The sequence below is a fragment of the Equus przewalskii genome, chromosome 2 (assembly GCF_037783145.1).
Source record: "Equus przewalskii isolate Varuska chromosome 2, EquPr2, whole genome shotgun sequence".
In the NCBI taxonomy this organism is placed as follows: Eukaryota; Metazoa; Chordata; class Mammalia; order Perissodactyla; family Equidae; genus Equus; species Equus przewalskii.
This window is the reverse complement of record NC_091832.1, coordinates 48,186,462-48,205,599: the sequence shown is the minus strand read 5'-3', so window position 1 is coordinate 48,205,599 and position 19,138 is coordinate 48,186,462. Positions and strand designations below refer to the sequence as shown.

The 19,138-nt window shown below is 58.3% G+C and overlaps 2 protein-coding genes across 2 annotated transcripts in view; both read right to left on the bottom strand.

Moving 5' to 3' along the window:
- Nucleotides 1-49: 49 nt before the first annotated feature.
- Nucleotides 50-6,131, bottom strand: TMEM240 (transmembrane protein 240). Its single transcript, XM_070611192.1, has 4 exons — nt 5,842-6,131; nt 5,385-5,491; nt 704-912; nt 50-344 (listed from the first exon to the last, which is right to left on the bottom strand). The coding sequence occupies exons 1-4, from the start codon at nt 5,896-5,898 to the stop codon at nt 196-198; spliced, it is 522 nt and encodes a 173-aa protein (XP_070467293.1). The 5' UTR covers nt 5,899-6,131; the 3' UTR covers nt 50-195.
- Nucleotides 6,132-7,187: 1,056 nt separating this feature from the next.
- Nucleotides 7,188-19,138, bottom strand: part of SSU72 (SSU72 homolog, RNA polymerase II CTD phosphatase) — a 31,635-nt gene continuing 19,684 nt past the window's right edge. The window contains exons 3-5 of the mRNA XM_070611177.1: nt 10,696-10,835; nt 9,424-9,542; nt 7,188-7,687 (exon numbers count right to left, since the gene is read on the bottom strand). Coding sequence (XP_070467278.1) covers nt 7,586-7,687; nt 9,424-9,542; nt 10,696-10,835 — 361 coding nt within the window. The 3' untranslated portion in view covers nt 7,188-7,585. The remainder of the gene's footprint in view (nt 7,688-9,423; nt 9,543-10,695; nt 10,836-19,138) is intronic.

Here is a 19,138-nt window from a genome sequence, read left to right as displayed (position 1 = left end):
CCCCTCCGGGCACGCCGCCCCGGCCCCTGAGACCGGCGGCCCCCCCGGCCCCACCCCGACCCCTTTATAAAAAGAAGAGGAGACAGCACCTTCCGCTGGACACGCCCGGCGGCCGCGGGCGCCCTGGCCCGGGGCGGCCGTCCAGTCCCGTGTAGGTGGGCGCGGTGGCCGGCGGCCCCACGAGTCCTGCGCGGCTCAGAGGTGCCGCGGGCTCGGGTGGCCGTTGTGGTAGAGTTTCTGCTTCACGTGCACCATGTTCCCCGCCGCCTCTTCGAAGGGCCTGTGTGGCCGCCGGCCCAGCTCCCGCAGGCTGCACAGCTTGGGCAGCCAGGTCCACGAGCCGTCTGCGGGGGTGGGGGCGTGGTCAGGGACCGGGGGCGGGGCCAGGACTGGAGGGGTGGGGCAGCCAGGGGCGGGGCCGGGGCCACGGCTGGAGGGGTGGGGAGTGGGCCCAGTAAAGGCGCTGTCCGGCGAGGGCTGTGTGGGCGGGGTCAGGGCGGGGTCTTGTATTAATACGGCCGGGGGCGGGGCGGGGCCATGATGGGGCGGTCAGGGGAGGAGCGGGGAGGGGGGCGGGGGCCAGGATGGGTGTGGTCTTCCGGTAGGAATAGGGCCGGGGGCGGGGCATGGCCAGGGGTGTGGTCCGGGCGCTGGAGGTCAGGCTCTCCCGCCCGGCTGCTGGCCGCGCTTGTCCCCCGCTCACCGTAGCGCCTGCCCGCCCTCCAGGCGCGCACGGCGCAGTGCAGGACGCCGTCCATCCACACCAGGAACCAGCTGATGCAGAAGCCAAGCAGCAGCCCCAGCATGAGGTCGATCTCCTGCTTGGTGACGTTGTCCGTCACGAAGTAGTTCTCGGAAGCGTCCACCACCGACTGGTCCCCGTCGTATGGGATCACGTAGTGGATGTGGTGCCTGGGGGCGGCAGGGCGGGCGGGTCCCCCGCGGTAAGGGCACCCGCTCGCCCGCCGGGATCCTTGCATCAGCCCTTCTGGGGCTGAGGTCGGGCAGGGCCAGCGGACTTGGCCTGGACCCGGGTTATCGGGCGTGAGGCTGCCCAGTTGGTGGGCGTTTGCGAGGTCAGCGGTCAGAGAGAAGTTCGGGGCCGGCCTTGGCTGTGTCTCAGCCCAGGCATCACCCTCCTCCCTCCTCTGCCCCGCCTGGGGCTCAGAGGCGACCCTGACGGGTCACAGGAACACAGTGCAGGTGGACGAATCCTTCCAGGGTGAGGGCCCAGGGCAGGGTGTCCTGGTCCGGTGGCAGGGTCGCAGTGCACCTGCTGGTTCCTCGGGGACGCCCTCTGGCTTCTCCCTCCCACCCGACATTCCCTGCACCTTTTCCCCAGCATCCCCTCCACGGAAATTCACGTGGGATCAGCTCTGCCCCGGGCCTCTGGTTTCCTTCTGCTCCTGTGGCCCTCACAGGTGCCCCCTGCCCTGATTCTCTGTGCTGGAGACCTGGAGGCTCTGCCCTGTGCCCCATCCTCTCACTCCCTCTCCTGGGTGTGCTCCCTTGCCCATGCCCTTCACAGATCCACATGTCTGCCACCTGCTCTGCTGCTCCTGGGATGGACGATGTCCAGCTGTCCAGGACCACGAGGACCGTGGCCCCTCCCCTGGGTCCTAGCACCCCCCAGTGCCTGAGCCATGCCCTCAACTGTCCAGGCTCAGGCCACTGAACCCTCCAGGCCCTCATTTGCCTCTGAGGGCCACAATGAACCCTCCCCACAAGGCTTCCTCCAGCCTCAGGCCTACCTGGATCCCTTCTTCCTCCAGGGAGCCCTCTGGGCCTGGTGATCCCAGCTGGGGTGGCCCTGCCCAGGAGCCCAGCACCCAGGACAACAGACTGTGGGCCCCCCACCCCCTGCCCACAGGAGAGCCCTGGAGAGGGAGCTGCCGGCCCTGGCGCCCAAGGCACCACGAGGTCCATGCACTCTCAGCCTCCAGGCTGCAGCACCTCCTCTTGCCCAGACCACCCTGGGGTCCTCTTGCCCAGGGGGCCACCTCTCCTGGTTTCCTCTCCTCTCCAAGCCCCTTCACCGACTTCTCCAACTCTGCATTCCCCACTCCACCCCCAAGTCCCTGCCGCCCATCACGTCTGCTCTGAGCTCCAGCTGCCTGCGTGGCGTCTCCACGTGGGATCTATAGACACCTCAAACTCGCACCTAAAAATAGCTCCTCCCTCCCCAAACCTGCTCCTCCTCAACTTCCCCTCAGTTAGATGGTGACACCTCCGCCTGGTCTTCAGCCGAGATAGGGCCTGACCCCCTCACTCCCCCTTGCCACCGGTCATGCTGCACTTCTGCCCCAGAGGAATCTTCTCAAAACGGGAAACCCCACGAGTCCTCCCTGACCCCGGGCACCTGCTGTCCCTCCCTCACTGATGTCCCTGTGCCAGGAGGGACCACACAGTGCCTTCCTCCCAGCGGGGTCAGGGGGTCCTGGAGCCCCAAACCCAGCCCAGCAGGGACAGCAGCAGGCTGGGCTCTCCTCACACCCTGTCCTGCTCCTCCTGGGGACCCTGGAGGCCATCCTGCTCAGCACGTCCAGAGTGTGACCAGTCCCCATGGATGGTGAGTGGGGCCTCAGTCACAGGCCCATGGAGCAGGGGTCATCAGCCCTGGAACAGTCAGCAAGAAGTGCCTGACATCTGGCAGCCGTTGCTCTTCTGATCACAATCCATCAATAGCCACTATCGGTCATCAATAAGTGATGGAAAACTATTGATCACCACCCAGAATGTGCGGCAGCTTCCGGCCCCCCAGGGGAGGATGCCCTTCGTGACCTGTTGGCAATCCCTGTCACCCGGGCACACCATGCCAGGACAGGCCTCTTGGGGGTTGATAACATAGCATCACCACCATCTCCTGCCCTCCCCAGCCTTCTGGGCCCAGGAGCCCTGACAGGGTCTTCCTCAGGACCAGCTTCCCGCCCCAGGACACACAGCTGGTCAAGGCAGGAAACTTGAAGATCGAGTCACCAAGGAAGCCAGAAATGCCCCTGGCGCATTGCAAGTAGGATGAGGCCAGAGACCCAACCACCCCAGTGGCTCAGGACCTCTGGGCGGTCAGAGGGCATGACCTGTGCCCCCATCACTGGCCTGGCACCTGCAGCACTTCCCTTGACCCTTGCCCTCTTCCTTCCTCCAAATCAGGCCCCTGGGGGGTGGGGGCTCAGATCTCCCGTGTGCACACGTATTTCTATGATGTGTACATACATGTGTCCTGCCTGGGCCGCACATGCTGCATGTGTCTACCTGAGATCCGACGCATGTCGTGTATACACGCCGGCCACATGCACAGGACATGGCGTGTATACCACGGACTTGGTCCCACAAGCTGCACGTGTGCATGTGCATGCTTGCCCAGCACCAACATGGTGTGTATCACATGTAGATGCTTTGCACACACCATCCTCTCTGTGGGTGCCACGGCATATGCATGGGTTTGTGTGCGCACAGACACCACCTGCTGGCACACATGCTTTAGAGCATTAATTTACATACATGGTGTATGTATGAAATTCTCCATGTAGGCATGTAGAAGGCATACATGTATGCATGTATGCATGAGTATTCTGCACACGGTGTGTACACACATGGGTAGAATCCATTGTGCAATGCACGTACATGGTCTACACATGGATACCTCATGTGCAAAACTACTCTGCAGACACATTCACTACACCCAAGTGGAGCACACTCTTTAATGCATATTCACTATATACGTGTGCTGTGCGTACACATTTCAATATACAAGAAGACTTTGTACACCGAATTTACATATCCTGTATGTAGTGACGTGTACAAAGCACACACGTGTGGACACATACACACACGCAGAAACACTCTGTCTATGGTAAGCGTGGCTCTCCATGTTTTCTGCATCCACAGACACAGTAACCACTAACCTGTGCACGCAGGCCCAGCTCCAGCCTGCATTCTCTAGATGCTTGTTTCACATGAGTCCACATGTACTCTGGACACACAATGTGACCCATACACACACTCTGTGCAAATACACTCTGAAAACACACCCTGTCTGCTCAGATGGGCACGTGGTGTGAGGTCGCGGGCACACACATGCTGGTCACAATACAACAGCCCACACACATGTACAATGTGCATTACTAATGTTTACGGAGCTCAGAGTCTGGGCCCAGTGTCATGCACACCACCAGTCTCCAGGAGGGTCTCAGGATCACCCCACTTTACAGCCTCTGGGTCATTGCTGCCTAGGAGGCTGTGGAGCTGACCTCAGGCCCCTCCTTCAGCTCCGGCGGCATGCACCAGGCAGGAGTGCAGGGATCTCTGGGAAAGTGTGGCCACCTGGCAAGCCTTCTTGATGCCTGTCGGCCAGCACACCTGAGGGTCCTTTACACTCATCGCTACCTGCGCTAATGCCCGTGTTCATGTTCGGCTTCGACACATGAGTCTGCACCCATAGGCATGGAGCATGCTTAATGAGGCATGAAACTGTCCTGTCTCACACACACTCCCCACGCCCACTACGTGTGCACACACGTCCCTGCAGCAGGAGTACGGGCAGAGATAAAGAATACAGATTCGTGCCCCCAGTCCCTTGCTAGCTGTGTGACCTTGGGTGAGTCTCTGCTGCTCAAGCCACTGTCTATCTTCTCACTGGTCCCAGCATGAGGGCGTCCTGTGGGGATGAGGGTGTGCATGCGAACCTGCGCGTGCGCTATGTGTACACACATGTATATGCACAGACGGTACACACATGCGCGTCTCATGAGAAGATGTTTATTTCGTACATGGACGTACAAACATGCATGGCCAGAAAGACTCCATCACTGCATGTGCACAGAATGGGGGGATCACACAGTGGGCGTAGGGGGCCTGGGTTCTCCTCTTATTCTCTGAGTGACCTTGAGCAAGCTCCACCCCCCCCTTGCCTCAGTTCTTCCTCTGTACCATGAGGGGGTTGGGCGAGGCTCACTTTGACCTTCTGCACATCCCGGTACCTGGATCCCAGGAAAGTTCATGGACACTGTCCGGACCCAGGGAGAGGATGGTGTACTCTGAGCACAGCCACGCACAGGATCCCTCCTGGGCTGCTGGGCTGGGCTGCTGCTCTCCTGGTCTCCAGGAGGCCCGGGGCCCATTCTGCCCATCACCCTGATGGGCTCTTTCTCTAAAGGCATTTTGGGAAGGGGGTCCTAACTGACTCAGGCATGTTTCTCGCTCCCAGAACCCAAGTGGAAGCTGGACAGTCCTTCCCCCACTGAGCCTGGTGCCAGCCTCAGGAGCCCCCACCGGCCTGGTGCGGCCCTATGCCTGGCCTGCATGGGGCTCACCTGAGCCCCAGTGGGCCCTGACATGGCTGCACATATGTGATCACGCGTGTACCCCGCCGGGCACGGACTCACCGGCCACAGTTGCAGTGGCAGACGCGGTCCTCGCCCCGCAGGTGCGGGAGGATGTAGTTGTGGAATCGGTCCAGCAGCGCGTTCATGTCCATCAAGCACGCGATGGCCTGGAAGAGCCCATGACCGCTCAGCTCCGAGGAGCAGGCCGGGCTGGGGTCCCCAGGCGGGAGAATAGCGTACTGGGGACGGGGGAGCACAGGCCGGGGGAGGGGCGAGCGAAGGGAAGCCAGGGCCTGGGGAGCGCGGGCCAGAGGTTTAGGGGAGCCCAGGCTGGGCAGGGGGTGCGCAGACCCGGGATTTTGGGGTGCGCAGGCCGGAGATTGGGGAAGCGCAGGCCGGGCATGGGGGAACGCAGGCCGCGCGGCCCGTAAACAAGGCCCGGGAGGGGGAGGCGTGCGCGGGCGCGGGAGGCGGGAGCGGATAGGGGAGCGGGCGCGCGGGAAGCCCCTCCGCTCACCATCACGATCGACGCCCCCAGAATCATGAAGATCATGGTGTTCGCGCTCATGGACATCGGGCGGGGCCGGGTCGGGCCGGAGCGCCGCCCCCCGGCCCCGGCGCCCCCCCGGCCCCGGCCCGATGCTGAGCCCCCGCCGCCTCCGCAGAGGTCAGCCTGCTGCGCACCCACCGCCGCCGGCCGGGGAGGGGGCACGGGGCGGGGCGCGGTCAGGGAACGCGGCCGCTCCTGGGGTCGCTCGGCCGCCCGGCCGCCGCGCTCGCCGCGCACCGCTCCGCCCTCGGCCCTCCTCCCCTCTCCCCCCTCCCTCCTCCCTGCGCGCGGCTCCGGCTCCAGCCTCCTCCCTCCGCGCCCGCCTCCCGGGAGGGACCTCGCCACCCGCGGCCGCCCCGCCCCGGCGACGCCGCCGTACCCCAACCCGGGGATCGCAGGGCCAGGTCTCGCCCGTCTGGCCACTCCGGTCCTGGTCGCCTTCCCAGCGCCCCTGGACCGAGGGTTACGTCCGGACCCCACGGGGCAGTCCTGGAGAGGCCCCTGGGGCTCCTGGTTCTTCCTCTCCCATTTCCCAGCATAAGGCCCCTCTCCCGGACCCCTGCGGCCGAGGAGTGAGGGGCTGCAGGCAGGCTGGGCAGTGCCTCGCTCCAGCAAGTTACTGCTTTTAGTGGAGGGGCCTGTAGGGCTGCTGAGGAGCTGTCAGGGAGGTCACTCCAAAGCCATGGGCATGTGGCCTGAGGACGGAGCCCAGCAAAGGCCAAAAGATGTCCCACAGTGGGGGCAGGACCAGCTGAGCCCCAGCTTCCCTAGGGGCCAGCCCCAGGCATCTGGATTGGTCAACCTGGAAGCCCAGAGGCCAGCATCCATGGCCCTGCTCTGGCTGCCCCATGATGCTGGGGCCCTGGGGAGCAGCCCCTGAGCCAAGCCCGCGTCCACATCCCAGGGACAGAATGGCCAACACCGACATGGACCACACTGCCTGCACAGGAGCCCCCGTTACTTTCCCACCAGGGACCTGAGATTTCCCACGGCTGCAGAAACCAGGAGGGGTCACCAGGAAGTAAGGCCCCTTGGGGGACAGATGACACCAGGGGCAACGGATCCCAGCCCCAGGAGCAGGTGCCACAGGGAGAAGGCCGTTTGAGGACCTCGGGGTTGTGCTTGGCAGCTAGGCTGGACCCATAGCCCTGGACTGTGGTCACCAAGCCCCCCCTTTCCAAAGGGGGCTCGGGGCAGGGCCAGGCCCCCTGCTCCTGAGGGAGTGTGTCTGGCACCCACCTCCGCCCCCTCCAGAGGACCTGCACTGGCCGGCAGGGGTGGGCCAGGTGGGGGCTCAGGAGAAAGCAAGGACGTCCAGCAGCAGCATCTATTTATTGGACAATTGCAGGTTCTTTCCTAAGAAAATGCAGCCCGTTGCTTTATTCAGGTATTTGTACATTCCAGCCAGTCAGGCGCGAGGGGAAGGAACGCACAAGGAAAGACAGACGTAGCGGGGAAACGCACTGTAAACCGTCTCTTTCTTTTTTGGTTAAAGAAAAAAACTTTATAATCAATATCCCACTCACAAGTACAAGTGGGATAGAAAACTTGATTGTTTTTGATCTGGCATTCACGTGTCTCTTCTCATTTCATATGTACAGTTCATGGGGCACTACCACCGTCCCAGCAGAACAGCTACAAGTAAAAACAATGTGAGGAAGGAACAAGTATTAACAAAAGGAAGGAGGCTCCGAAAGGTGGCTTTGGGAGGTCAGTAGAAGCAGACGGTGTGCAGGAAGGCCCTGCCGCTCTTCTCTTCGAACTCCTGCAGCAGCTCGTCGATCTCGTTCTCCATGTCCTCCGTGTGCTGAATCTGGAAAGAACAGAGAGGCTGCCTGAGCGGGAGCAGAGCTGGGCGGGCACACGTGAGCACACAAGCCTCCTGCCCCAGCTGCGTGCCTTCTTACGGACGCCTGGACCACTCGGGGGACCCAGGGGGACCCCAGGCCCCGACCAGCCCCAGTGCCCAGAAGGGAGGACTGCACACAAGCCGCCTCTGGCCTGTCCCAGTGCTGACCAGTGATGTGGGGACTCATTCCCACCCGCCTAGGGGAGGGAGGGAACCTGAGGACAGGGTTCCCAGGGCGGCGGTGGCCCTCCCCTGGAGGAACCCGACAGGGATGGGGGCTGGGCACAGAGCGGCTGCAGCAGGGCCTGTTCTTGGATGAACCCTCACTGCCCGGCCCGTCCCCACTTTGCAAATGAGCAGCCGGGACACAGAAGGGATTCACTTGCCCCAAGTCACCTGGTGAAGCCAGCCAGTGCTCTGCGGGGGGCGACCCTGGGCACTGTAGGGTGTTGAGCAGCATCTGTGGCCTCCACCCACCAGCTGCCACTAGTGTCCTTTGCAGGTGTGAGACCCACAAATGTGTGCAGATGTGGCAGATACGCCCTGGTGGAGAACCCCTGCCCTAAAAGGTGGGGCTACAGCCCCGGGTTGGCCCAGGGCTGGCTCCTGAGCACACCTGCCCTGGCATGGGCTACACCACGCCAAGGCTGCTGGCTGCCCCTATCTCGTTCTACAAGCAGTGCCTCTCTGAAGTGGAGAGTGGCCCCTCCATAACTTGGCTCTCATCAATGTGACCCAAGTGGAAGTCACATGTGCAACTTCTAGGGCATGTCTTCCCCTTCAGCCCTTTTTCTTGCATGATGGCTGGATCATGGGCACAATTGCTGGAGCTTCAGCAGCCACAATGGACCATGACTCATGTTGGAAACATAAGCTGTGCTGGGTGGAGCAATAAGAGAGCAGGGGCCTGGGTCCCTCACACAACAACCAAACCACGTCTGCCTATCTACAGACTTCCTGGTTAAGCCACTTCTTTTCCTCATTGTTCTGTCACTCACAGTCAATTGACCTAAACACAGATCCCATGGGTAGAAAACAGGACAAGGCATGTGGGTTTCCCCTTGGGTAGGTCCTTTTGTCACACCTGAGAGGACATGTTTTGCTCCAAGCACAGCTGCACAGTGGCTGCACGAGCCCATGGGGTTTTCTCACAAGGGAGGATGCCCAGGGCCATGTGGGGAGGGCCAGATATCTGCAACAACCAGTCCTGAGGGTGAAGAGGAGAAGGCAGAGTGCCCACGAGCCCTTTGAATCTGTCTCTGAGGCCCCAGGCTCCGTTAGACATTTCTGGGGTTTTGGCAGGGGCCTGTGTCCTGTAAGCTCTTGGTGGACAGACATGGCCATCTTGATGAAAGCCAGATGTTGAACAGATTCCTGCACCCCTTCCATCAACTTAACAAAAAGCACAAGGTGCTTTAGTCGGTTCTCAGACTTGTGGACACCTCTGCATTTACTTGAGTTTTAACATTTGAAAATGAACTGAACGAGAATCAAATTGTGTGACAGTCACTTTCATGGTGAAACCCTTGTGTGGAGGGGATGGTCATAGTCATCTCCCTCTGGCAGGGACTGCTGCTTGGGGCCCCAGGCCAGGCAGACCTGGACTCTTGACCCAGAGCACATAAAGGCTCCCAGGGTTTCTCACGCACCCCTGGCCCAGCCCAGAGCAGGGGACAGGAGCAGGAGCACTGGCTACTCACACACTGGCAGAGCTCACAGATGAGGAACGCCCCCAGGGTGGCCTCTTCATGGTTGTCCTGGATGTCCACGTTGATCACGTGCACCGGCTGGCAGGTCTCCTGCTCTCTGGAATTCAGATCTAACCAGGACAAAAGGACACGGGGGCCAGAGGCCTCAGAGCCAGGGCACAGGAGGGTGAGTGCCTCACCCGCTCTTCTTGCCCCTGGCCTTTGGGGAATTCAATTGAGGAGGAAGCATCAGACCGGGCCCGAGTACCCGCCCCGCTGGAGGAGCCTCGCCCCCAGTATATCTGTGACTCGAGGAAATGTGATCACCAACCTCAACACCAGGCTGCCTGCCTCACCCTCAAACATCCAGCCCATCCTGCGGTAAAGCATCCCACAGCACTTTCACACCTGAAAGGCAGGGCCCAGCTCCTCCATGAAACCTGTAGGGTGCTGTTGGCCAGCACACAAGTGGCTTTGCTCTGATGAACATGATCAGCCAGAAGGCCACAATCTCCACAGCTGGGCCGCAGCCTAGGGGCCAGGCCCTCCGTCCACCTCGCTACAGCCCTGCCCACTTTCCCCTGCCCAGAGGAGCCCACAGATGCTTCAAAAATCTTTTGCTAGGGGCCACCCTGTGGCCGAGTGGTTAAGTTTGTGCACCCAGCTTTGGAGGCCCAGGGTTTTGCTGGTTTGGACCCTGGGTGTCGACATGGCACCACTCATCAGGCCATGCTGAGGCAGTGTCCCACACAGCACAAGCACAGGCACTCACAACTAGAATATACAACTAGGTACTCGGGGGCTTGGGGAGAAGAATAAAAAAAAAAAAGAAGATTGGCAACAGATGTTAGCTCAGGTGCCAATCTTTAAAAAAATCTGGGGCCAGCCGGTGGTGCAGCGGTTAAATTCGCACATTCTGCTTCGGCGACCCAGAGTTCGCAGGTTTGGATCCTGGGTGCATACACGGCACTGCTTGTCAGGCCATGCTGTGGTAGGCATCCTACATGTAAAGCAGAGGAAGATGGGTATGGAAGTTAGCTCAGGGCCAGTCTTCCTCAGCAAAAAGAGGAGGATTGGCGGCAGATGTTAGCTCAGGGCTAACCTTCCTCAAAAAAAAAAAAAAAAATCCTTTGCTAGCTGTGGGCTGGGCAATGCAAAGGGAGAACCGAGGACAGCGGCTGTGCGTCCAGCTGAGATGAGAGAGGCCGCAAGGCCATGGCGACCAGAGGGCCCCGCATCTCGCCCAGCACAGGTGTGCGGCAGATCCCACGTCTGCGCTCTTACCTTCCACCACCTGGTCATACACCCTCTCTTCACAGGTGAGGATAAGATCAAACAGATCTCTGCAGTTCTGGAACCTTTCTGGCCGGGGCTTGATTCTCTTATTTCTGTCCAACATGTGCAAAATGCCGTTCTGCGTGTAGCTAAGCACCAGAGTTAAGGAACTTCAGACAGCCGTTGGTTATTAAACCCAGAAGTGCCTGCACCTCAGCCAGCTCAGTGCCAGCCGGGTGCCTGCACAGGCAGAGCCACCCTGCCCCCTCCCCGGCAGGAGCACCCTGGCAAGAAGGGGCAGTTCTGGGGGGCAGGCTGTGCTACAGTCCCCGGGTCCCACAGAAGACACATCAGGTGCGGGGGACTTGCCCCAAGCCCAGCATCTGGACGTGCCCACCTCGGCCTGCAGCCCTCAGATCCAACCCTTTCCGGAAGGCAGAGACCTAGTGTCTGCCACCCCCTCACGTTCTGTTTCTTCAACCCCCTGCCTGCCCTTTTCATTCGTCCTGCAGCATCTTTGCAACTACTCATGCTGAGCTGAGCCCTTCAGCAGACAAGGCTCACCTGGAAACCCAATCCGAAGTCCAGCTCACTCACAGCAGGAGGAAAACCCAGAAACCCACCAAAGGAAGGGAACTCCAGCAGCAAGAAGGGGGTCCAGGAGGAAGAAGCCGGGTTAGCTGAAAAGGGACAGGGAAGGGGGCCCAGGCCCGGAGCCTGAAAGGGTTCAGTGTCCCTCAGAGCTCAGGGGACTCACCAGCCCCTCAGTCAAGGTCTGTGCAGAGTAGGTGACCCCTCCAGGCTGGAAGCGCCTGCTCTGGGACCCTCCAGATAGGGCCACACCTCCACCTAGCCCAATGGGGCCCCAAGGGAGAGAGTTCACCGCCCCCCCCACCCCGCAAGAGACAGAGACGGAGGTGCTGGAGACAAGGCCCATGGTCTCTGAAGGTCATTCTGGACAGCTGGGGCCAAGAATCTTGTTAATTCTACTTTAGAGACATAGATTAGCTGATTTAGGAATTTAATGTCTTTCCTAGACTTTGAGTTATGACAATTTATTTAAATAAGCTTGTATTACTCAAAACACATTTCCTACCTCCCTGGATGGTGGAAACGGCTTTCAGAATATATATTTAAGTTGTCCACCTAAGAATTTTAACCTAAGAAGACACCTGAGGGGCCGGCCCAGTGGCATAGCAGTTAGGTTTATTTGACCCGGGGTTCGCAGGTTTGGATCCCAGGCACGGACCTACACATTGCTCATCAAGCCATGCATGCTGTAGCAGCGACCCATGTACAAAATAAAGGAAGGCTGGCAACAGATGTTAGCTCAGGGACAATCTTCCTCACCAAAGGAAAAAAAAAAGAAGACACCTGACTGTTAGCTGTGGGGTGTTTTTAGCTAAGTGTGGTGAAAACTACCTCCATCCACCGTCCACATTCTGGGTGGGCCTGTCGCCCTCTGCTGCCTCGAGAGCTGCTTGGTACATCTAGGTCTGTCCTTCTAGAATTTGGTCCTTCAAATGCTCAAGATCAAAGTCCAGTGGAAAGAAATGAGGCTCAAGCGCTCAGGGGCAGCCTGTGGTCTGGTCCCCACAGTCCATGGGCAGAACAGAGATGACAGAGGCTGCAGCGTCCTCTGTGACCTGCCACCCTGACGAGTTCAGCTTCGGGTGAAGCTGTGGCTCAAGGAGAGATGGGCACCAGGTGCTCAGGGCATACTTCAGATCAGGGTCTGCAACAGTCCTGCCCAGTCCTCATAAAGCCCCTTCCTCCTACTCACCCCTCAATTATTTATGTAGATGAGGTAAGAAATGAAACTAAGATTATGTAATTTAAAGAGAAAAGCCTAGTCTAGAGATCAAACCCAAATCCTCACATGTAGCAGGGAGGTAGTTCAGTGGTCTTTCTGGACTATCTTCTGGCAAATACCAGAGACACAAGGTGCAGGCTGTGCCAGGCAGGATCACGTACAGGAGGTGTGTGTGCCAGGAGCTCTTGACAGGGAAACCACAAACCCACCAGCCAATTCAATTCACAAGGACCCAAAGTTCCCCCTGAATCCCTTCTCAAACCACACAGGGACAGGAAAGTGGGCATCAGGATGTGAAGGATCAGAATAAGGCTTGAGATGCGAAGAGTTGTCTGCCACCAAGACAAATCTTTATTAGATTCAAAGCTGGGCCAAAGGGAGGGCATCACTTCCTTTGTGGAGGAGACACACACAAGGTGAGGGCCGGCTTCTGAAGGAAGACCCAGAAGACCCAGGAGCATGGGAGGGAAGGAGTCAGGGAAGGAGAAAGCAGTGTTAGCAGCTGCAGAGCTCAGAAGCATTCTGTCAGAAGAGAATGAAGTATTTCACGATGTTTCCTGGCTGAGTATGGCTCTTAACGACGCCCTCCGGTGCCGAAGGCACTCAGCTCTGGACCCATGCACGGCAAAACAGCAAAGACAGAGCCTGGTGGACCAGCAGGTGCCTGCGAGGCCACAGCTGCACAGGGAGCTGGCTGCGGACAAGGGCCCTCCCAGGGGGCCCCTGGCAGGAGAGAAGGACTTGTTACATTTCTAGAACCAACTGCCCCCACCACACACAGGTGCTCTTGTGGCTGATGGCAACCACAGGCCTGGATGCAGCAACTGGCCTGGTTAACCATGTTCAGTAAAGGGCCAGCTGACAGACAAAGGCAGGAAGCCACCCCAAAGGTCAGGAGAGCAGGCTAGAGCCTCACCTGCTGTTCACACACTTGCAAGAAATGAACTCCCTCAACCAGGCTGGGAAAAGTGGTACAGGAGCCCAAGTGGGACAGAGGCCCCGAGGCCAGCGGGTGTAGGTGGACAGTGCAGCATGAGGGCTCCCAGCCTGGCTTCCACGTCACCTGGCTCCCTGCTCAGCAGCTGGGTGACCAGAAGGGCCCTGCCCTCGGTGAGGGGAGACTCCCAAGGAAGCTTTGCCACCCAGCGAACCCGATGCTTCCGGAAAGCCAAGACAGGGATGCTGTTTGGTTCTAGTGGCTGGATCCAGATCCCAAGTGAGATTCCTACCCGCTGAGAGCGACGGGGGGAGGGGTGTCTGATGCCGAGTGCCGCCAGCCCCCATTAGTTTGCAGAGCAAATGTGGCCCTGACCTGGGTGGCAGCCATGCACGGCCCAGCTCGCACCTGGTGTGACGGCCCTCCTGGCCCCTCCCTTCGGTCTTCAGAGAGGGCGCATCTCCACTGCTCTCACCTGGAACAGGCGAGTGACAGTGTGGACCCTCCCCCCAGCTGCGAGGCCAGTGCAGACTGGAGGGCACCTTGAGGGTAGGAGGGTCTGGGAAAGACCAGGATGTTGTGTCATGCCACAGGAGGGACAGAGGATTATCTTGAAACGCTCAGGGTTTCAAACTTTCAAACAATTGAGACCCTGTCAGTGAAGAGCACACGCTCTTTAAAAACTGCTACATAAACACCAGTGAGACAGCGAAATGGAAACCCAAGGGGAAGTGCTCAGATTCAGGATAGGATTCTTCAGGGACTGTCCTTAAAGAAAAGAGAAAGAAAAGAAACAGAGCAGTCACAGACTTGTCTTCAAGTTGAAAAACAAAGGCAAATATTGAGAGTTCATAAGTCCATGTGCCCCAAGGCCTGCCATGAGCCCGGAGACCTGGGAGCAGCCCCATCCACAGGCCACTGTGTCTACGCCCACGCCCAGGCTGCAGGACAGCGGCACCGAGGGCCCACATACTCTGCAGCATCTGTCACTCTGAATATCTGCCCTTTCCCTGAGAGTTGAGGCACTAGTTCTAATTCAAGGTAGCAGTTCGGACATCAGGTTTGACCTCAACCACAACTTCGTCCTCTGCGTGTATCCTCAGCGCATGAAACAAAGGTTTAGCTGACGTTCTTTCATCTCTAAAGTGACTTCCCAGAGAGAACCTGAACGTCAACAGTCCACCTCATGAGCATCTACTTCCAGATCCACTGAAGGGCCCTCAGAGTCCTCGGTACCATGTGGTACCCCGTTCCCATCGACTGGGGGCACAACTTGCCATCCCACGGCCACCCACGCAGGGTGTCCTTCCTGCTCCTCCATGGGACAGGCAAATCGGGGCCAGCTGTGTGGAGGGAATCGCTCTGGCAGATGGACCCTGAGCTGGCAAGGTGACAAACGCTGCTCTGGTTCCTGTGGACGAGGAGGGCCAGGGAAGGTGGGCAGGGGGTTGGGGACTGGCACAAAGCAAGGCCCGTGCTCATGGAGCCCACCTGTGGGAGCCTCGGCTCAAGGCAGAGATGTTTCCGTGAAAGAGATGGAGGGAACACAGAGGTTTAAGCCAAAGGCAAGCACACAAGCGAGGAGATGGATGAGCTGTTTCCAGAGCAGGGGGAATGTGGTGGCAGAGATCTGAAAAAGGGCTCAGATGCTCCCTCGCAAAGGCCCTGGATTTAACAGTGGGGCCCCCACACCCCATATCCTCACTGAGCCACCCTGAGGCTCTGCACCCGGCCAGCAGTCTTCCATCTGCCTCTTTAACCAGGGCCTCCTCTAGGCCCCTGCTGTGGACACCCTGCCCCAGCCCCTCACCCCTCTTCAATCCTGGCTGGACAGGAGAGCTTCCCAAGGGTTGGAGGTAAGCATAGCTCAAGCCTTGTTTCCCTGCAAACGTCACAAACTCAAGGAAAGACAAACCAGGTAAGAAAAGACAAACACGGAGCACTAAGAACAGAAGCAGGGTCTCCCGGGGGAGACAGAACTCCTGAGGGCGAGGGTCAAGGAGGCCAGGGGTGGTGCCAGCTCCCGGCCCTGGTCAGGTGGCACCTGGTCAAAAAGGGGCTTCAGGGCCGGCGGCCCCACAACACCAGTGGGTGGGGGCAGGAGAGCAGCCCCACCACCTGGGGGCCCTGTGTTCTCTCCTAGCAACCACAGGAGGTCAGAACCTTCACTGTCATGGGGACACTGCCGACCCTCATGTGACCCAAGGACCAGTGGGTCTGCCCAGCTGAGGGCTCTAGGGGTGCAGCTCAGCTCCAAGGTGGACACCCAGAGGCTGGGGGACACAGGGCCCCCTCACACCCACCATGGGGGTCAGGGCTCCAGGCAGCTCGCTCAGGCCCTGCTCTGACCAGATGCCGCTCACGCTTCACTAACAGGACGCCCGTGCCCGAGCTGCTTCTGCCGCTGCCTGAACGGACCCAAGGTCATCATGGTCGGTATCAGCATCTCCTCTGTCCTCAAACGTGGCCATGCCTAAGCCAGGTTTCCCACTTTCTGGCTTAGCCTCAGACGTGAACTCCAGTCCTGCGCTGTCCAGGCTCCCCAAGGGTGGGCCTCGCCGCAGGGAACCTGAGCTCTCTGAATCCTGTAATCCGATTTTACTTCCAAACTGAAACGTAAGACACAAAGTAAGACTTCTTCAGTGGGGACTCAAGTCCCTCTGGGGGGGGAAGATTCTCAAAGGCATCCAGGCTCAGAAATGTCCAAGCATCCTCCCCCCACGCACTCCAGAGATGTGCCCGCCCAGGTGCTAGGGCCACCTCAGGTCAGGGCAGGTCCAGTCGCAGCTGTGTGGGGTGATACTGAGGAACAGGCCCTCAGCCCATGGTGCTCAGGCACGCGCTCCCCTGGATGGGCACAGCTGGCCACCACAGCCGTCCACACCATCCACATCCCAGGCAAGGAATGGGGCTTCTCCAAGTCCCCTGGCTCTCATTCTGAGGGCAGAGCAAAGCGTCAAGGTTAGCAGGGCCACGTGCCCTGGGCAGCCTCTCGATCCCAGATCCATACAGGACAGCCCTGCCCAGGAGGTCAGAGCCGTGGTCAGCAGCCCTCCTCTCTTCTCTGCTGGCTTCAAGAATCCACTCAGACCCTTGCCCACCCTGGGGTTCCCTCAGCTATGTGCATCTTTCGAGAAGCAGGGGAGGTGTCGAGGAAGCTCCCCCCTGTGCAGCTGGAGCCTCTTGGGCACCTGCTCCCCCAAACTGCACCCTGTGGATGGGTGGCTCCTCAACATAGGAACGGGCCTCCCCACCGCATCTCGGGGACAATTCAAGTTTTTAGTTCAAACTTTAGGATTATCACATAGTGGCAATGTTTCTACCTTCACTTCAGATCCCCAACCAAGGCTTGTGGCCTGGCAAGGTCTGGGATTCAAGGAGCATGTAAGTTGCTGCCACCCAACACCCAGACCACACAGGGCGGCCATGACGTCCACTCTTCAGCCACTGTGAGGTGGTACACGGCTTCCTCGTGTCATTGATAATCTGTTGTAACAAAACCTCCAGCATTTAGTGTCAATGCCATCAGCCTTATAAGGCCTCATTAAAAACACAAACCCAAGAACCACATGTACCAGCCACCAGAGGAGGCAGGATGGGCTCACTCCTGCCTCCATGAGGACCCTTCACAGCAGTTTCATGTTAGTTAAATGGCTATGTCCCCAAACAGAACTTAAGAACACGCTGGATCCTGCAGAGACACACACGACAAAAGGGAAGCAGTGTTGCACACACATCACTTGCTAGAGAACACAGAACCTGTGAGCCTGCCCGGAAGTGTGAACAGCACTGTTTTTAGGGACAAGTGTTACTTCTGTATAAAAGGAATGAAAATCAGAAAAACAAACCTCTCAGGTAGCACATTCACGGGGTGTTCCAAACAGCCTGGAAGCACGTGGGGACCAGAGGCCTCCCAAGAGGACGGACCTGCGACTCCTGGTCCCATAGCTCAGCCCCACAGTGGAGCAGGGACAGCCTGGGAGAGGCAGGCACAGAGGTGCCAAGAACTCCCCAAACCGCGAGGTAGCAGCAAAGCTGCTTTTGTTGGGCTAAAATTAGCAAAAACTATATTGGGAAGTAGAAAACAAATCCCGTTTGGCATCACATTCTGTGTGTACCGGCTGCACTGACCCTTCTCCTACACTTGGTCTGCCAGAGCACACCCAAGTCAGGAGCAGATCCCCCCAGGTGGGGAGGCAGCTCTGCACCAGCACCTGCCCAAGAACTGCAGCTGGGCAGCTGTCCTAATTCCGCCTGCTGCCCCCACTTCCCAGGAACAAGACACGTGCCATCCTGTGGCTACCACCCGCCAGCTGTGCTTGTCCAGCACACATGGGCCACCAGAAGCAGGAACAGTTATCTGTGATGGACACCGATGGCCTTTCCTGAACAACTGTCAGATGTGGGCAGGCAGATGACACAGAATTCCCACAAAACCACAGGAGAGGGCTCCTGTCAGTCCCTAAACTCACTGAGGAAGCTCCCAGTCCAAAGGACCCCGGGCAGAGGGCTGCCACACCTCGGTCTGATTGATTAGCACCTCCCCTTTATAACTCAGGGCACAGAAGGAAGATGCCCAATCCACGTAACCTAGCGCTTTGCAAGTTGTGTTCCTAACAGATGCTTCTGGAAAGCTGTCCATTGTAGACAGGCCACCCTGTACCCAGGCCACAGTGGACGTGGCACAGCAGTGTCTGAAAGGGCCTCTGCTCACCTCAAACTGATTTGCACAAAAGGATCTGCGGAGACCAGTGAGTGAGAATTATTTTATCTCCTTTCTTCAAAGGAAAACACTCCCTCAAACTGGTGTTTAAAAAAACAACATGGGGCCATCCTGGTGGCGTAGCAGTTAAGCTTGCACACTCCACTTCGGCATCCCAGGGTTTGCTGGTTTGGACCCTGGGCACAGGCTAGGCATCCTTCATCAAGCTGTGCTGTGGCAGAATCCCACATACAAAACAAAGGAAGATGGGCACAGATGTTAGCTCAGGGCCAACCTTCCTCAGCAAAAAGAGGATTGGCAGTGGATGTTAGCTCAGGGCTAATATTCCTCAAAAAAAAACCAAAGAGAACTGGGCCCGGTCCCATGGCTGAGTGGTTACAGTTTCACGCACTCTTTGCTTCAGTGGCCTGGGTTCGCAGGTTTGGATCCCAGGCACAGACCTATTCCACTCACCAGCCAGGCTGTGGAGGTGTCCTACATACAAAAAGAAAGAGAATGAGTGACACAGATTAGCTCAGCGCTAATCTTTCTCAAGGAAAAAAGGAGGATTGGCAGTGGATATTAGCTCAGGGTGAATCTTCCTCAGTGAAGGAGAAAAAAACAAAACCCAGGACTGGTAAACAACCCCCTCCCTCACTGAAATTCCACTTATTTAGAGACTTAAAGAAAAACACAAATTGTTTTACCACAAAATTTAAGACTATCTGACAAAAGAAAAGGTAAGCCAAAAGCAGCAACAAGACAAAGTGACTGGACCAAACCCAGGGCGGTCACTGAACTGGACCTGTCCCTGGCTGACCCCACCCATGCCCACCTCGAGTCATCACCAATGGGGAGTTCTGACATTCTTGTGACAATGCAGTTTGTACAAGAAGCCAAACTGTCTGCCTAAGAAGAGGAAGGATGAGGAGCTCATCCAAGAGGCCAGTGGTCACTACAAAGCAACCCAGCTGCCCTGCAGGGCTCCTTGTGGGGACCA